Source organism: Convolutriloba macropyga, chromosome 8 (assembly GCF_964194025.1).
Source record: "Convolutriloba macropyga chromosome 8, txConMacr16.3, whole genome shotgun sequence".
Classification (NCBI taxonomy): Eukaryota; Metazoa; Xenacoelomorpha; order Acoela; family Convolutidae; genus Convolutriloba; species Convolutriloba macropyga.
This window is the reverse complement of record NC_134475.1, coordinates 3,336,257-3,355,865: the sequence shown is the minus strand read 5'-3', so window position 1 is coordinate 3,355,865 and position 19,609 is coordinate 3,336,257. Positions and strand designations below refer to the sequence as shown.

General features: G+C 34.3%; 1 protein-coding gene across 1 annotated transcript in view; it reads left to right on the top strand.

Moving 5' to 3' along the window:
• The window catches only part of LOC142344323 (uncharacterized), a 111,319-nt gene that overhangs the window by 57,683 nt on the left and 34,027 nt on the right, over positions 1-19,609 (top strand). The window contains exons 25-43 of the mRNA XM_075395911.1: positions 359-548; positions 991-1,211; positions 2,611-2,736; positions 3,679-3,868; positions 4,308-4,552; positions 5,950-6,075; positions 7,012-7,201; positions 7,641-7,885; positions 9,080-9,205; positions 9,366-9,555; positions 9,994-10,238; positions 11,430-11,555; positions 11,716-11,905; positions 12,345-12,589; positions 13,978-14,103; positions 15,048-15,237; positions 15,679-15,923; positions 17,318-17,443; positions 18,387-18,576. Coding sequence (XP_075252026.1) covers positions 359-548; positions 991-1,211; positions 2,611-2,736; positions 3,679-3,868; positions 4,308-4,552; positions 5,950-6,075; positions 7,012-7,201; positions 7,641-7,885; positions 9,080-9,205; positions 9,366-9,555; positions 9,994-10,238; positions 11,430-11,555; positions 11,716-11,905; positions 12,345-12,589; positions 13,978-14,103; positions 15,048-15,237; positions 15,679-15,923; positions 17,318-17,443; positions 18,387-18,576 — 3,532 coding nt within the window. The remainder of the gene's footprint in view (positions 1-358; positions 549-990; positions 1,212-2,610; positions 2,737-3,678; positions 3,869-4,307; positions 4,553-5,949; positions 6,076-7,011; positions 7,202-7,640; positions 7,886-9,079; positions 9,206-9,365; positions 9,556-9,993; positions 10,239-11,429; positions 11,556-11,715; positions 11,906-12,344; positions 12,590-13,977; positions 14,104-15,047; positions 15,238-15,678; positions 15,924-17,317; positions 17,444-18,386; positions 18,577-19,609) is intronic.

The following is a 19,609-nucleotide window of genomic DNA, read 5'->3' as shown; positions in this document are numbered from 1 at the left end:
TTAAACATGCGATAGAAGAATAATCAAGCGGCTGTCCTAACAATTTTCGGGGTCTCGCTGTTTGTCAGCTTTTGGCGTCTTTGATTACAAATTTGAGTGATATTTCCGACCCATCTCATTCTTTTTTGTTCAGTATTTTAAGTGGCCGATTCATATTTTCCGAGGTGTATATGGACGTGGGCGGTCTTTATGGTTTTGATAATTTGTAATGAAGGCGACCAAAATTTTGTCTAATTTAGTACAAGATTGTAAATGGAATATGAGTGATCAAAATGAAACCAAGCTAAATCAGCGTGTTTTTGGGACAGTTTTCGTTTTAAAAGTTAAGAGCAGCCCAGTTTAAATAAACAGTTTTTAGGTAATGCCTCTAGACGATTCGTACGAGTCTTCCAATCCAAGTGCACTTCGCATAACTAAATTGGAGATAACTGTCATTCAGCTCAGAAAAAAAGAGTCCCCGGACGCGGGCACAGCCAATTTGACTAAAATATGTGACCGAAGCTTAGAATCAGTTCTCATGAAGTTCAACATAGAGGCTTGTGAGAAACGTAAGTACTCAATATGTTAAACTAAAATAACCAATGCAAATAAACAATTGAATAAATGTTCTCATTGAATTTGGTTTTTATTCAACATTTTAAGACAAACAGTTTGAATGTTTTTTTGCATTTGAATAATTTTCTGTAACGAGTTTAGATTGAAAATTTTGTTTAACTTGTTTTGTTGGAGGAGAAGGATCGCTGATATCAGAAAAGGCTATTATGAGAATAATTTCTTTCTAACATTTTCGCAGATAGCAAATGTCTGCCGGCGTTCATTAAATAAAAAATGGGGATTTACTCATAAACATTGCATTTATTGTTCAAAGTTTTTGAACGTTTATTATAGTTTGGTACCTCTTTTTCCGTTTTGACAGTTATCATGGAAAGCATATCTCAAAAACACAGTCGATTTTGTCTTTTTTTAATCATTTTTGCGTTAATGTTTCAGCTGTCTCTTCTGTTTCACCTTCGGCTTCGGCCTCTGTTTCGCCGTACGAATGCCCACAAGACATGGACCCCAAAGTCTTCAACCCTCCTGACGAGGATGACACCATCACGTGTGAAAAAGTGATGAATGAAGATGGAACACTTGATGACGGAACATCTGACAAGGTCACAGTCACGGGAGGAAATGACGACCTCCTCAGATTTGTTATCGACTTCGGCAAGGTAATAGTATAGTACGGCTTGAAAAATGAACAATCAAGTCCCTCTCTGAAATATAATCTTTCTTCATCATTGCATGTACAAACAAAAGAAAATTAACTTAAAAGACAGCAGATAAGAGCAAAAATCTTAGGGTCTTTCCCATTTTATCCCTCATGAAAATTTAGTCCCCTTTTATGGTAAATATACCATAATGGGGTGCTATAGGATATCTGACCGCTAAGCTGGATGTCTGTTACGGCAGAAACCCATTTCTTGAATCAGAAAAGGGAACCATAGTTAGCAGTTAATTCAAGAAAACATGATGTCTTGCCACATTAGATTACATTCTGCCACCGAGTTTTCATTTCTGGGACTCTCTCGATGGCAAAATCGACCACTGATTTTTATTAGCATAGAAAGCTTTTTTCAAATTTTTTTTTAACTGGTTAAGTTTCAGCTTTGGAAATTTCCCAACGACTATCGATAAGTCCTCAATTGCAGGGACGATATATTTGAAATTCGTAGTTAATTAGGCGAGGACCATTTGTGTAGATATTTATTAACTTGGGTTGTTCTTAATTTAAGTCTAATAAATACGGTACGAGATATCATCCTTATAGTGAAATTTGTGGGCAAATATACCCGGAGAAAAATGTATACTTTGATGACTAATCAAATAAAATACAAATTAATTACAAGTGGATAACAAATAAAGCGCAAAAAAATGACGCAAAATAGAGACCATGAATTATACACAAGATAATTCCAAGAAACTTTAAGTCACGCCAAGGTAGATTAACGTTTGCGGTTAAATTTTCAGTTTGCGGCTTTAGCGGAAACATTGACAACTTCCTTGAAATTTCAAATAACAGAAAACTTATTTGTCGAGTTTTTTAGTAACTGTTTACGATTCAGTTTTAAAGAAAAATTTCAACTACCATGTCATCTATAAAAGTTTTTTGTTGTAACTTTTATTCTAAGCGGCAAAAGGGTTTTTTCTTAAAGTAGAAAATAATAGTAATGTTTGCATTTTCAAATAACTTTAACTATTGTTGTCTCTAGAACATAGCATTTGCGATGAAGTTTGCATAAATCCTTATCAACCACGAATTTGTCCTGAACAGTTAATTGATTTCTCGACGCTCCCAAAAATGATACTTACTTATTTCAGATCTTTTCTGTTTGTACAACAGAATGATATTGATATACTGTTTAAGGTAACTTGGAGGAGGGTCCATAAAATACGGGGGAGGAGGTTATGGAAAATTTCCAGTTTTTATCAAACTTTGCTCTCAAAAGTCTTTTGCTCAGGCGTAAAACCATTTGTTCAGAAACTAAATATGCTTAACCTTTTGGTAATTTCTTGAATTCTTTTTGAATTGATATAAAATTAGAGTTACGTTTCACTGGTTTTTTTCAGGATGGTGCTTTTTTGATAAGCATCACTCCAGAAGTAGTTGATGAAGCAACTGTGGATTCTACAACTGCTCAATACTATGTCATAGCGACTCTTGACGATTCTACCATCAGATATATCGGCCCAATGGTAATTAGTTATTTCATTAATCAATTAGCCGTACTAATTAGCTTTTTACCAATTTGGTAAAATTCCAATTATTGAGATATAAATCCACAGCCATTTTTTAAAGAAGTTGCGAAGTTTTGTAACCCATTTTGGGGAAGCGTTTCACCAGGGGACTTCAGTTTTAATTAAAAAAGAGTCTTAACATTTGGCTTATCTTTGATGTTCTATAAATTTCGTAAAATTTTTGCTGAATATGTTTATTGATCTAAACGTTTTAGTGCAATGATCGTTTTTATGCATTACTGATTACTTTTCCAGACTTTTCCATTATTGCTTGCTTTTTTCACATCTCTTAAGACGCCTCCTTCTCATAGAAAACGACAATTATAACTCGCTAATGTTAGGATGTTTTTTCATTAACCAATTTGAACGATTGTTGTTTTTTGAGCGCTTGCCGTTAGAAGCTTGACTTCAGTTCTTTTCTAATTTCTTTCTTCTGACTCATTTTGCACTGTTTTTTATTACCCAAAGCGATCAGTCAATGCTTGTTAGGTTTGAACAGCATTTGAAGAACAGTTTGACATGTGATAGAAGAATAATCAAGCGGCTGTCCTAACAACTTTCGGGGTCTCGCTGTTTGTCAGCTTTTGGCGTCTTTGATTACAAATTAGAGTGATTTTTCCGACCCATCTCATTCTGGGAGGAATTTTAGTTTCGAATGCCTTCTTTTTTGTTCTGTATTTTAAGTGGCCGATTCATATTTTCCGAGGTGTATATGGACGTGGGCGGTCTTTATGTTTTTGGTAATTTGTAATGAAGGCGACCAAAATTTTGTCTAATTTAGTACAAGATTGTAAATGGAATATGAGTAATCAAAATGAAACCCAGCTGAATCAGCGTGTTTTTTGGGACAGTTTTTGTTTTAAAACTAAGAGCAGCCCAGTTTAAATAAACAATTTTTAGGTAATACCTCTAGACGATTCGTACGAGTCGTCCAATCCAAGTGCACTTCGCATAACTAAATTGGAGATAACTGTCATTCAACTCAGAAAGAAACAGTCCCCGGATGCGGGCACAGCCAATTTGACTAAAATATGTGATGGAAACATAGAATCAGTTCTCATGAAGTTCAACATAGAGGCTTGTGAAAAACGTAAGTACTCAATATGTTAAACTAAAATAACCAATGCAAATAAACAAATGAAAAAATGTTTTCATTGAATTTGGTTTTTATTCAACATTTTAAGACAAACAGTTCGAATATTGTTTTGCATTTGAATAATTTTCTGTAACGATTTCAGTTTGAAAATTTTAATTAACTTTTTTTGTTGGAGGAGAAGGGTCGCTGATATGGGAAAAGGTTATTATGAGAATAATTTCTTTCTAACATTTCGGCAGATAGCAAATGTCTGCCGGCGTTCATTAATCAAAAAATGGGGATTTAATCATAAACATTGTATTTTTTTTTCAAAATTATTGAACGTTTATTATAGTTTGGTACCTATTTTTCCGTTTTGACAGTTATCATGGAAAGCATTTCTCAAAAACAATCAATTTTGTCTTTTTTGACCATTTTTACGATAATTTTTCAGCTGTCTCTTCTGTTTCACCTTCGGCTTCTGTCTCTGTTTCACCTTCGGCTTCGGCCTCTGTTTCGCCGTACGAATGCCCACAAGACATGGACCCCAAAGAGTTCAACCCTCCTGACGAGGATGACACCATCACGTGTGAAAAAGTGATGAATGAAGATGGAACCCTTGATGACGGAACATCTGACAAGGTCACAGTCACGGGAGGAAATGACGACCTCCTCAGATTTGTTATCGACTTCGGCAAGGTAATAGTATAGTACGGCTTGAAAAATGAACAATCAAGTCCCTCTCTGAAATATAATCTTACTTCATCATTGCATGTACAAACAAAAAAAAATTAACTTAAAAGACAGGAGATAAGGGCAAAAATCTTAGGGTCTTTCCCATTTTATCCCTCATGAAAATTTAGTCCCCTTTTATGGTAAATATACCATAATGGGGTGCTATAGGCTATCTGACGGCTAAGCTGGATGTCTGTTACGGCAGAAACCCAATTCTTGAATCAGAAAAGGGAAACATAGTTAGCAGTTAATTCAAGAATATATGATGTCTTGCCACATTAGATTACATTCTGCCACCGAGTTTTCATTTCTGGGACACTCTCGATGGCAAAATCGACCACTGATTTTTATTAGCATAGAAAGCTTTTTTCAAAATTTTTTTAACTGGTTAAGTTTCAGCTTTGGAAATTTCCCAACGACTATCGATAAGTCCTCAATTGCAGGGACAATATATTTGAAATTTGCAGTTAATTAGGCGAGGACCATTTGTGTAGATATTTATTAACTTGTGTTGTTCTTAATTTAAGTCTAATAAATACGGTACGAGATATCATCCTAATAGTGAAATTTGTGGGCAAATATACCCGGAGAAAAATGTATAATTTGATGTCTAATCAAATAGAATACAAATTAATTACAAGTGGATAACAAATAAAGCGCAAAAAAATGACGCAAAATAGAGACCATGAATTATACACAAGATAATTCCAAGAAACTTTAAGTCACGCCAAGGTAGATTAAATTTGCGGTTAAATTTTCAGTTTGCGGCTTTAGCGGAAGCATTGACAACTTCCTTGAAATTGCAAATAACAGAAAACTTATTTGTCGAGTTTTTTAGTAACTGTTTACGATTCAGTTTTAAAAAAAAATTCAACTACCATGTAATCTATAAAAGTTTTTTTGTTGTAACTTTTATTCTAAGCGGCAAAAGGGTTTTTTCTTAAAGTAGAAAATAATTGTAATGTTTGCATTTTCAAATAACTTTAACTATTGGCGTCTCTAGAACATAACATTTGCGATGAAGTTTGCATAAATCCTTATCAACCACGAATTTGTCCTGAACAGTTTATTGATTTCTCGACGCTCTCAAAAATGATACTTACTTATTTCAGATCTTTTCTGTTTGTACAACAGAATGATATTGATATACTGTTTAAGGTAACTTGGAGGAGGGTCCATAAAATACGGGGGAGGAGATTATGGAAAATTTCCAGTTTTTATCAAACTTTGCTCTCAAAAGTCTTTTGCTCAGGCATCAAAACATTTGTTCAGAAACTAAATATGCTTAACCTTTTGGTAATTTCTTGAATTCTTTTTGAATTGATATAAAATTAGAAATACGTTTCACTGGTTTTTTTCAGGATGGTGCCTTTTTGATAAGCATCACTCCAGAAGTAGTTGATGAAGCAACTGTGGATTCTACAACTGCTCGGTACTATATCAAAGCGACATTGGACGATTCTACCGTCGCATATATCGGCCCAATGGTAATTAGTTATTTCATGAATCAATTAGCTGTACTAATTATCTTTTTACCAATTTCTTAAAAATTCTAATTATTGAGAAAAAATCCACAGCCATTTTTTAAAGAAGTTGCCAAGTTTTGTAACCCATTTTGGGGAAGCGTTTCACCAGGGGACTTCAGTTTTAATTAAAAAAGAGTCTTAACATTTGGCTTATCTTTGATGTTCTATAAATTTCGTAAAATTTTCGCTGAATATGTTTATTGATCTAAACGTTTTAGTGCAATGATCGTTTTTATGCATCACTGATTACTTTTCCAGACTTTTCCATTATTGCTTGCTTTTTTCACATCTCTTAAGACGCTTCCTTCTCATAAAAAACGACAATTATAACTCGCTAATGTTTGGATGTTTTTTCATCAAAACCAATTTGAACGATTGTCGTTTTTTGAGCGCTTGCCGTTAGAAGCTTGACTTCAATTCTTTTCTAATTTTCTTTTTTCTGACTCATTTTTCACTGTTTTTTATATTACCCAAAGCGATCAGTCAATGCTTGTTTGGTTTGAAGAACAGTTTGCCATGTGATAGAAGAATAATCAAGCGGCTGTCCTAACAACTTTCGGGGTCTCGCTGTTTGTCAGCTTTTGGCGTCTTTGATTACAAATTAGAGTGATTTTTCCGACCCATCTCATTCTGGGAGGAATTTTAGTTTCGAATGCCTTCTTTTTTGTTCTGTATTTTAAGTGGCCGATTCATATTTTCCGAGGTGTATATGGACGTGGGCGGTCTTGATGTTTTTGGTAATTTGTAATGAAGGCGACCAAAATTTTGTCTAATTTAGTACAAGATTGTAAATGGAATATGAGTAATCAAAATGCAACCCAGCTGAATCAGCGTGTTTTTTGGGACAGTTTTTGTTTTAAAACTAAGAGCAGCCCAGTTTAAATAAACAATTTTTAGGTAATACCTCTAGACGATTCGTACGAGTCGTCCAATCCAAGTGCACTTCGCATAACTAAATTGGAGATAACTGTCATTCACCTCAGAAAGAAACAGTCCCCGGATGCGGGCACAGCCAATTTGACTAAAATATGTGATGGAAACCTAGAATCAGTTCTCATGAAGTTCAACATAGAGGCTTGTGAAAAACGTAAGTACTCAATATGTTAAACTAAAATAACCAATGCAAATAAACAAATGAAAAAATGTTTTCATTGAATTTGGTTTTTATTCAACATTTTAAGACAAACAGTTCGAATATTGTTTTGCATTTGAATAATTTTCTGTAACGATTTCAGTTTGAAAATTTAATTTAACTTTTTTTGTTGGAGGAGAAGGGTCGCTGATATGGGAAAAGGTTATTATGAGAATAATTTCTTTCTAACATTTCGGCAGATAGCAAATGTCTGCCGGCGTTCATTAATCAAAAAATGGGGATTTACTCATAAACATTGCATTTTTTGTTCAAAATTATTGAACGTTTATTATAGTTTGGTACCTCTTTTTCCGTTTTGACAGTTATCATGGAAAGCATTTCTCAAAAACAATCAGTTTTGTCTTTTTTGACCATTTTTACGATAATTTTTCAGCTGTCTCTTCTGTTTCACCTTCGGCTTCTGTCTCTGTTTCACCTTCGGCTTCGGCCTCTGTTTCGCCGTACGAATGCCCACAAGACATGGACCCCAAAGAGTTCAACCCTCCTGACGAGGATGACACCATCACGTGTGAAAAAGTGATGAATGAAGATGGAACCCTTGATGACGGAACATCTGACAAGGTCACAGTCACGGGAGGAAATGACGACCTCCTCAGATTTGTTATCGACTTCGGCAAGGTAATAGTATAGTACGGCTTGAAAAATGAACAATCCAGTCCCTCTCTGAAATATAATCTTACTTCATCATTGCATGTACAAACAAAAAAAAATTAACTTAAAAGACAGGAGATAAGGGCAAAAATCTTAGGGTCTTTCCCATTTTATCCCTCATGAAAATTTAGTCCCCTTTTATGGTAAATATACCATAATGGGGTGCTATAGGCTATCTGACCGCTAAGCTGGATGTCTGTTACGGCAGAAACCCAATTCTTGAATCAGAAAAGGGAAACATAGTTAGCAGTTAATTCAAGAATATATGATGTCTTGCCACATTAGATTACATTCTGCCACCGAGTTTTCATTTCTGGGACACTCTCGATGGCAAAATCGACCACTGATTTTTATTAGCTTTTTTCAATTTTTTTTTTCAACTGGTTAAGTTTCAGCTTTGGAAATTTCCCAACGACTATCGATAAGTCCTCAATTGCAGGGACGATATATTTGAAATTCTCAGTTAATTAGGCGAGGACCATTTGTGTAGATATTTATTAACTTGTGTTGTTCTTAATTTAAGTCTAATAAATACGGTACGAGATATCATCCTAATAGTGAAATTTGTGGGCAAATATACCCAGAGAAAAATGTATAATTTGATGACTAATCAAATAAAATACAAATTAATTACTAGTAACTGTTTACGATTCAGTTTTAAAGAAAAATTTCAACTACCATGTAATCTATAAAAGTTTTTTTGTTGTAACTTTTATTCTAAGCGGCAAAAGGGTTTTTTCTTAAAGTAGAAAATAATTATAATGTTTGCATTTTCAAATAACTTTAACTATTGTCGTCTCTAGAACATAGCATTTGCGATGAAGTTTGCATAAATCCTTATCAACCACGAATTTGTCCTGAACAGTTTATTGATTTCTCGACGCTCTCAAAAATGATACTTACTTATTTCAGATCTTTTCTGTTTGTACAACAGAATGATATTGATATACTGTTTAAGGTAACTTGGAGGAGGGTCCATAAAATACGGGGGAGGAGATTATGGAAAATTTCCAGTTTTTATCAAACTTTGCTCTCAAAAGTCTTTTGCTCAGGCATCAAAACATTTGTTCAGAAACTAAATATGCTTAACCTTTTGGTAATTTCTTGAATTCTTTTTGAATTGATATAAAATTAGAAATACGTTTCACTGGTTTTTTTCAGGATGGTGCCTTTTTGATAAGCATCACTCCAGAAGTAGTTGATGAAGCAACCGTGGATTCTACAACTGCTCGGTACTATATCAAAGCGACATTGGACGATTCTACCGTCGCATATATCGGCCCAATGGTAATTAGTTATTTCATGAATCAATTAGCTGTACTAATTATCTTTTTACCAATTTCTTAAAAATTCTAATTATTGAGAAAAAATCCACAGCCATTTTGTTTTTTGGGACAGTTTTTGTTTTAAAACTAAGAGCAGCCCAGTTTAAATAAACAATTTTTAGGTAATACCTCTAGACGATTCGTACGAGTCGTCCAATCCAAGTGCACTTCGCATAACTAAATTGGAGATAACTGTCATTCAACTCAGAAAGAAACAGTCCCCGGATGCGGGCACAGCCAATTTGACTAAAATATGTGATGGAAACATAGAATCAGTTCTCATGAAGTTCAACATAGAGGCTTGTGAAAAACGTAAGTACTCAATATGTTAAACTAAAATAACCAATGCAAATAAACAAATGAAAAAATGTTTTCATTGAATTTGGTTTTTATTCAACATTTTAAGACAAACAGTTCGAATATTGTTTTGCATTTGAATAATTTTCTGTAACGATTTCAGTTTGAAAATTTAATTTAACTTTTTTTGTTGGAGGAGAAGGGTCGCTGATATGGGAAAAGGTTATTATGAGAATAATTTCTTTCTAACATTTCGGCAGATAGAAATGTCTGCCGGCGTTCATTAATCAAAAAATGGGGATTTACTCATAAACATTGCATTTTTTGTTCAAAATTATTGAACGTTTATTATAGTTTGGTACCTCTTTTTCCGTTTTGACAGTTATCATGGAAAGCATTTCTCAAAAACAATCAGTTTTGTCTTTTTTGACCATTTTTACGATAATTTTTCAGCTGTCTCTTCTGTTTCACCTTCGGCTTCTGTCTCTGTTTCACCTTCGGCTTCGGCCTCTGTTTCGCCGTACGAATGCCCACAAGACATGGACCCCAAAGAGTTCAACCCTCCTGACGAGGATGACACCATCACGTGTGAAAAAGTGATGAATGTAGATGGAACCCTTGATGACGGAACATCTGACAAGGTCACAGTCACGGGAGGAAATGACGACCTCCTCAGATTTGTTATCGACTTCGGCAAGGTAATAGTATAGTACGGCTTGAAAAATGAACAATCAAGTCCCTCTCTGAAATATAATTTTACTTCATCATTGCATGTACAAACAAAAAAAATTAACTTAAAAGACAGGAGATAAGGGCAAAAATCTTAGGGTCTTTCCCATTTTATCCCTCATGAAAATTTAGTCCCCTTTTATGGTAAATATACCATAATGGGGTGCTATAGGCTATCTGACCGCTAAGCTGGATGTCTGTTACGGCAGAAACCCAATTCTTGAATCAGAAAAGGGAAACATAGTTAGCAGTTAATTCAAGAATATATGATGTCTTGCCACATTAGATTACATTCTGCCACCGAGTTTTCATTTCTGGGACACTCTCGATGGCAAAATCGACCACTGATTTTTATTAGCTTTTTTCAAATTTTTTTTAACTGGTTAAGTTTCAGCTTTGGAAATTTCCCAACGACTATCGATAAGTCCTCAATTGCAGGGACGATATATTTGAAATTCGCAGTTAATTAGGCGAGGACCATTTGTGTAGATATTTATTAACTTGTGTTGTTCTTAATTTAAGTCTAATAAATACGGTACGAGATATCATCCTAATAGTGAAATTTGTGGGCAAATATACCCAGAGAAAAATGTATAATTTTATGACTAATCAAATAAAATACAAATTAATTACTAGTAACTGTTTACGATTCAGTTTTAAAGAAAAATTTCAACTACCATGTAATCTATAAAAGTTTTTTTGTTGTAACTTTTATTCTAAGCGGCAAAAGGGTTTTTTCTTAAAGTAGAAAATAATTGTAATGTTTGCATTTTCAAATAACTTTAACTATTGTCGTCTCTAGAACATAGCATTTGCGATGAAGTTTGCATAAATCCTTATCAACCACGAATTTGTCCTGAACAGTTTATTGATTTCTCGACGCTCTCAAAAATGATACTTACTTATTTCAGATCTTTTCTGTTTGTACAACAGAATGATATTGATATACTGTTTAAGGTAACTTGGAGGAGGGTCCATAAAATACGGGGGAGGAGATTATGGAAAATTTCCAGTTTTTATCAAACTTTGCTCTCAAAAGTCTTTTGCTCAGGCATCAAAACATTTGTTCAGAAACTAAATATGCTTAACCTTTTGGTAATTTCTTGAATTCTTTTTGAATTGATATAAAATTAGAAATACGTTTCACTGGTTTTTTTCAGGATGGTGCCTTTTTGATAAGCATCACTCCAGAAGTAGTTGATGAAGCAACTGTGGATTCTACAACTGCTCGGTACTATATCAAAGCGACATTGGACGATTCTACCGTCGCATATATCGGCCCAATGGTAATTAGTTATTTCATGAATCAATTAGCTGTACTAATTATCTTTTTACCAATTTCTTAAAAATTCTAATTATTGAGAAAAAATCCACAGCCATTTTGTTTTTTGGGACAGTTTTTGTTTTAAAACTAAGAGCAGCCCAGTTTAAATAAACAATTTTTAGGTAATACCTCTAGACGATTCGTACGAGTCGTCCAATCCAAGTGCACTTCGCATAACTAAATTGGAGATAACTGTCATTCAACTCAGAAAGAAACAGTCCCCGGATGCGGGCACAGCCAATTTGACTAAAATATGTGATGGAAACATAGAATCAGTTCTCATGAAGTTCAACATAGAGGCTTGTGAAAAACGTAAGTACTCAATATGTTAAACTAAAATAACCAATGCAAATAAACAAATGAAAAAATGTTTTCATTGAATTTGGTTTTTATTCAACATTTTAAGACAAACAGTTCGAATATTGTTTTGCATTTGAATAATTTTCTGTAACGATTTCAGTTTGAAAATTTAATTTAACTTTTTTTGTTGGAGGAGAAGGGTCGCTGATATGGGAAAAGGTTATTATGAGAATAATTTCTTTCTAACATTTCGGCAGATAGCAAATGTCTGCCGGCGTTCATTAATCAAAAAATGGGGATTTACTCATAAACATTGCATTTTTTGTTCAAAATTATTGAACGTTTATTATAGTTTGGTACCTCTTTTTCCGTTTTGACAGTTATCATGGAAAGCATTTCTCAAAAACAATCAGTTTTGTCTTTTTTGACCATTTTTACGATAATTTTTCAGCTGTCTCTTCTGTTTCACCTTCGGCTTCTGTCTCTGTTTCACCTTCGGCTTCGGCCTCTGTTTCGCCGTACGAATGCCCACAAGACATGGACCCCAAAGAGTTCAACCCTCCTGACGAGGATGACACCATCACGTGTGAAAAAGTGATGAATGAAGATGGAACCCTTGATGACGGAACATCTGACAAGGTCACAGTCACGGGAGGAAATGACGACCTCCTCAGATTTGTTATAGACTTCGGCAAGGTAATAGTATAGTACGGCTTGAAAAATGAACAATCAAGTCCCTCTCTGAAATATAATCTTACTTCATCATTGCATGTACAAACAAAAAAAATTAACTTAAAAGACAGGAGATAAGGGCAAAAATCTTAGGGTCTTTCCCATTTTATCCCTCATGAAAATTTAGTCCCCTTTATGGTAAATATACCATAATGGGGTGCTATAGGCTATCTGACCGCTAAGCTGGATGTCTGTTACGGCAGAAACCCAATTCTTGAATCAGAAAAGGGAAACATAGTTAGCAGTTAATTCAAGAATATATGATGTCTTGCCACATTAGATTACATTCTGCCACCGAGTTTTCATTTCTGGGACACTCTCGATGGCAAAATCGACCACTGATTTTTATTAGCTTTTTTCAAATTTTTTTTTAACTGGTTAAGTTTCAGCTTTGGAAATTTCCCAACGACTATCGATTAGTCCTCAATTGCAGGGACGATATATTTGAAATTCGCAGTTAATTAGGCGAGGACCATTTGTGTAGATATTTATTAACTTGTGTTGTTCTTAATTTAAGTCTAATAAATACGGTACGAGATATCATCCTAATAGTGAAATTTGTGGGCAAATATACCCGGAGAAAAATGTATAATTTGATGACTAATCAAATAAAATACAAATTAATTACAAGTGGATAACAAATAAAGCGCAAAAAAATGACGCAAAATAGAGACCATGAATTATACACAAGATAATTCCAAGAAACTTTAAGTCACGCCAAGGTAGATTTAATTTGCGGTTAAATTTTCAGTTTGCGGCTTTAGCGGAAACATTGACAACTTCCTTGAAATTGCAAATAACAGAAAACTTATTTGTCGAGTTTTTTAGTAACTTTTTTCGATTCAGTTTTAAAGAAAAATTTCAACTACCATGTAATCTATAAAAGTTTTTTTGTTGTAACTTTTATTCTAAGCGGCAAAAGGGTTTTTTCTTAAAGTAGAAAATAATAGTAATGTTTGCATTTTCAAATAACTTTAACTATTGTCGTCTCTAGAACATAGCATTTGCGATGAAGTTTGCATAAATCCTTATCAACCACGAATTTGTCCTGAACAGTTTATTGATTTCTCGACGCTCTCAAAAATGATACTTACTTATTTCAGATCTTTTCTGTTTGTACAACAGAATGATATTGATATACTGTTTAAGGTAACTTGGAGGAGGGTCCATAAAATACGGGGGAGGAGATTATGGAAAATTTCCAGTTTTTATCAAACTTTGCTCTCAAAAGTCTTTTGCTCAGGCATCAAAACATTTGTTCAGAAACTAAATATGCTTAACCTTTTGGTAATTTCTTGAATTCTTTTTGAATTGATATAAAATTAGAGTTACGTTTCACTGGTTTTTTTCAGGATGGTGACTTTTTGATAAGCATCACTCCAGAAGTAGTTGATGAAGCAACTGTGGATTCTACAACTGCTCAGTACTATATCAAAGCGACATTGGACGATTCTACCGTCGCATATATCGGCCCAATGGTAATTAGTTATTTCATGAATCAATTAACTGTACTAATTATCTTTTTACCAATTCCTTAAAAATTCTAATTATTGAGAAAAAATCCGCAGCCATTTTTTAAAGAAGTTGCCAAGTTTTGTAACCCATTTTTGGGAAGCGTTTCACCAGGGGACTTCAGTTTTAATTAAAAAGAGTCTTAACATTTGGCTTATCTTTGATGTTCTATAAATTTCGTAAAATTTTTTCTGAATATGTTTATTGATCTAAACGTTTTAGTGCAATGATCGTTTTTATGCATCACTGATTACTTTTCCAGACTTTTGCATTATTGCTTGCTTTTTTCACATCTCTTAAGACGCTTCCTTCTCATAAAAAACGACAATTATAACTCGCTAATGTTTGGATGTTTTTTCATTAACCAATTTGAACGATTGTCGTTTTTTGAGCGCTTGCCGTTAGAAGCTTGACTTCAGTTCTTTTCTAATTTTCTTTTTTCTGACTCATTTTTCACTGTTTTTTATATTACCCAAAGCGATCAGTCAATGCTTGTTTGGTTTGAACAGCATTTGAAGAACAGTTTGCCATGTGATAGAAGAATAATCAAGCGGCTGTCCTAACAACTTTCGGGGTCTCGCTGTTTGTCAGCTTTTGGCGTCTTTGATTACAAATTAGAGTGATTTTTCCGACCCATCTCATTCTGGGAGGAATTTTAGTTTCGAATGCCTTCTTTTTTGTTCTGTATTTTAAGTGGCCGATTCATATTTTCCGAGGTGTATATGGACGTGGGCGGTCTTTATATTTTTGGTAATTTGTAATGAAGGCGACCAAAATTTTGTCTAATTTAGTACATGATTGTAAATGGAATATGAGTAATCAAAATGAAACCCAGCTGAATCAGCGTGTTTTTTGGGACAGTTTTTGTTTTAAAACTAAGAGCAGCCCAGTTTAAATAAACAATTTTTAGGTAATACCTCTAGACGATTCGTACGAGTCGTCCAATCCAAGTGCACTTCGCATAACTAAATTGGAGATAACTGTCATTCAACTCAGAAAGAAACAGTCCCCGGATGCGGGCACAGCCAATTTGACTAAAATATGTGATGGAAACATAGAATCAGTTCTCATGAAGTTCAACATAGAGGCTTGTGAGAAGCGTAAGTACTCAATATGTTAAACTAAAATAACCAATGCAAATAAAAAAAATGAAAAAATTTTCTCATTGAATTTGGTTTTTATTCAACATTTTAAGACAAACAGTTCGAATGTTTTTTTTGCATTTGAATAATTTTCTGTAACGATTTTAGTTTGAAAATTTTAATTAACTTTTTTTGTTGGAGGAGAAGGGTCGCTGATATGGGAAAAGGTTATTATGAGAATAATTTCTTTCTAACATTTCGGCAGATAGCAAATGTCTGCCGGCGTTCATTAATCAAAAAATGGGGATTTACTCATAAACATTGCATTTTTTGTTCAAAATTATTGAACGTTTATTATAGTTTGGTACCTCTTTTTCCGTTTTGACAGTTATCATGGAAAGCATTTCTCAAAAACAATCAGTTTTGTCTTTTTTGACCATTTTTACGATAATTTTTCAGCTGTCTCTTCTGTTTCACCTTCGGCTTCTGTCTCTGTTTCACCTTCGGCTTCGGCCTCTGTTTCGCCGTACGAATGCCCACAAGACATGGACCCCAAAGAGTTCAACCCTCCTGACGAGGATGACACCATCACGTGTGAAAAAGTGATGAATGAAGATGGAACCCTTGATGACGGAACATCTGACAAGGTCACAGTCACGGGAGGAAATGACGACCTCCTCAGATTTGTTATCGACTTCGGCAAGGTAATAGTATAGTACGGCTTGAAAAATGAACAATCAAGTCCCTCTCTGAAATATAATCTTACTTCATCATTGCATGTACAAACAAAAAAAATTAACTTAAAAGACAGGAGATAAGAGCAAAAATCTTAGGGTCTTTCCCATTTTATCCCTCATGAAAATTTAGTCCCCTTTTATGGTAAATATACCATAATGGGGTGCTATAGGATATCTGACCGCTAAGCTGGTGGTCTAATACGGCAAAGAACCAAATCTTGAATCAGAATAGGGAACCATAGTTACCAGCTAATTCAGGAAAACATGATGTCCTGCCACGTTAGATTACATTCTGCCACCGAATTTTTATTTCTGGGACTCTCGCGATGGCAACATTGACCAGTGATTTTTTTTAGCGTAGAACTGTTTTTTTCAAACTTTTTGGTTACTGGTCAAGATTCAATTTTGGAAATTTCCCAACCACTATCGATAAGCCTCAATTGCAGTGAAGATTTATTTGAAATTCGCAATAAAGTAGGCGAGGACCATTTGTTTAGCTATTTATTAACTTGGGTTTTTCTTAATTTAAGTCTAATAAACACGGTACGAGATATCATCCAAATAGTGAAATTTGTGGGCAAATACACCCGGAGCAAAATGTATATTTGAGGCCTAATCAAATAAAATACAATTTAATTACAACTGGATAACAAACTAAGCGCAAAAAAATGACGCAAAATAGGGACCCTGAATTATACACAAGATAATTCCAAGAAACTTTAAGTCACGCCAAGGCAGATTAACGTTTGCGGTCAAATTTTAATTTTAGGGCTTTTGCGGAAACATTGACAACTTCCGTGAAAAAAAATCAAATAGCAGAAAACGGATTTGTTGAGTTTTTCAGTAACTGTTCAAGATTAAAAACAAAAATTTCTCAACTACCATGTATTCTATATAAATTTTCCATAGTACGTGTCTTCTAAGTGGCCAAAGGGTTTCTTTCTAAAAATAGAGAACAATAATAATTTTTGCACTTGAAAAATTTTAACTAATGTCGTCTCTAGAACATACCAATTGCGATGAAGGTTGCATAAATCTTTATCAACCATGAATTTGTCCTGAACAGACAATGGATTTCTTGACGCTATCAAAAATGGTACTTATTATTTCAGATCTTTTTTGTTTGTACCATAGAATGATATTGATTTACTGTTTAAGGTAACTTGGAGGAGGGTCCGTATAATACGGGGTAGGAGGTTATGGAAAATTTCCAGTTTTTATCAAACTTTGCTCTCTAAAGTCTTTTGCTCAGGCATAAAAACAGTTGCTCAGAAATTAGGTATGCTTAACATTTTTGTAATTTCTTGAATTTTTTTTGAATTGATATAAAATTAGAGTTACGTTTCACTGGTTTTTTTCAGGATGGTGCCTTTTTGATAAGCATCACTCCAGAAGTAGTTGATGAAGCAACTGTGGATTCTACAACTGCTCAATACTATATCAAAGCGACACTGGACGATTCTACCATCAGATATATCGGCCCAATGGTAATTAGTTATTTCATTAATCAATTAGCCGTACTAATTAGCTTTTTACCAATTTGGTAAAATTCCAATTATTGAGAAATAAATCCACAGCCATTTATTTAGGAAGTTACAAAGTTTTGTAACTTATTTTGGAGAAGCGTTTCACCAGGGGACTTCAGTTTTAATTAAAAAAGAGTCTTAACATTTGGCTTATCTTTGATGTTCTATAAATTTCGTAAAATTTTTGCTGAATATGTTTATTGATCTAAACGTTTTAGTGCAATGATCGTTTTTATGCATTACTGATTACTTTTCCAGACTTTTCCATTATTGCTTGCTTTTTTCACATCTCTTAAGACGCTTCCTTCTCATAAAAAACGACAATTATAACTCGCTAATGTTCGGATGTTTTTTCATTAACCAATTTGAACGATTGTTGTTTTTTGAGCGCTTGCCGTTAGAAGCTTGACTTCAGTTCTTTTCTAATTTTCTTTTTTCTGACTCATTTTGCACTGTTTTTTATTACCCAAAGCGATCAGTCAATGCTTGTTAGGTTTCAACAGCATTTGAAGAACAGTTTAACATGCGATAGAAGAATAATCAAGCGGCCGTCCTAACAACTTTCGGGGTCTCGCTGTTTGTCAACTTTTGGCGTCTTTGATGACAAATTTGAGTGATATTTCCGACCCATCTCATTCTGGGAGGAATTTTAGTTTCGAATGCATTCTTTTTTGTTCAATATTTTGTGTGGTCGATTGATATATTCCGAGTTGTATGTGGTCGTTGGCGGTCCTTCTATTTTTGGTAATTTGTAATGAAGGCGACCAAAATTGAGTGTATTTTAGTACAAGATTGTAAATGGAAAATGAGTGATCAAAATGAAACCAAACTGAATCAACGTGTTTTTGGGACAGTTTTTGTTTCAAATTTTAAGAGCAGCGCAGTTTAAAGTAACAACTTTTAGGTAATACCTCTGGACGATTCGTACGAGCCTTCCAATCCAAGTGCACTTCGCATAACTAAATTGGAGATAACTGTCATTCAACTCAGAAAGAAACAGTCCCCGGATGCGGGCACAGCCAATTTGACTAAAATCTGTGACGGAAACATAGAATCAGTTCTCTTGAAGTTCAACATAGAGGCTTGTGAGAAACGTAAGTACTCAATGTTAATTAAAAGTGTGTTTATGAAAAGACTTTAGGTCGACCATTACTAGGAGGTCGACCGTGTATTTAAGGATTTAAGGTAGGGACATACGTCCCCCCAACCCCCACCCCACCCCCCCCCCCCCCCCGCCAGGTTGACTTTATAAGTCTTTTCATAAAGTCGACTGCTCAGCTGCTAAACTGGGGAAGGTAGAATAACCAATGCAAATAAACAATCGAATACTCTCATGATATCTGATCTGCAATGCTAAAGAAATATCAAACTAATTTTTCAAGATATTTGCGAAAAGGTTGAAACTTTTTCACTTGCGATTGACCTGAAAACAACAAATTAATTGCTAAAACTCAATTGAGGAGTTTTAGGAATTTGTGGTTCGATATTCATTTTCAACTTTGGTGGTTGACAGATCAAGAAAATGTACTAAAGGTCACAAGTAAGTTAGCACTCGGCAACCTTGTGACGTAAACATTCAGTTTCTAAACAAAAAATGCACCTACAATTAATCACTTTCTGAAAATATTTTCTGCACCAGTGATCATCTACACTAGTACTTTTATCCATTTACTTATAAATTTGAGAGAAAATGCAACGGTGGCTCAACTGTAATCCCAACGTCACATGGATAGGCATCATTCTTTTCCAGAGTTTCAAAAAACAAACTGTTTCAATTGCTAATATTTCGCATTTAAGCAATCAAAATTAAACTTGCGTTTTTGTTCAGTTTTTGAATGACAAACGGTTAAAATGATTTTTCCAACTGGATAATATTCTGTAATAGTTGTAGTTTGAAATTTTCAATGCAAATTATTTTAACTGGGAAAATTGAGAAGAGTTCTTTCACTTAAAATCAGGGTTATAGGAAAAGTTTCTGCGTAATAATGTTGGATATTAACCAACTTTTTGCCTTCAGTAAAATCAAAATAGGGTTTTTTTAAAAAATGGCGCCTGTATTTTGTCGAAACAATTTTTTTGGCAAGCTTGCTGTCATAGTCCAGCCAAGTGATAAGGCACCATATATAT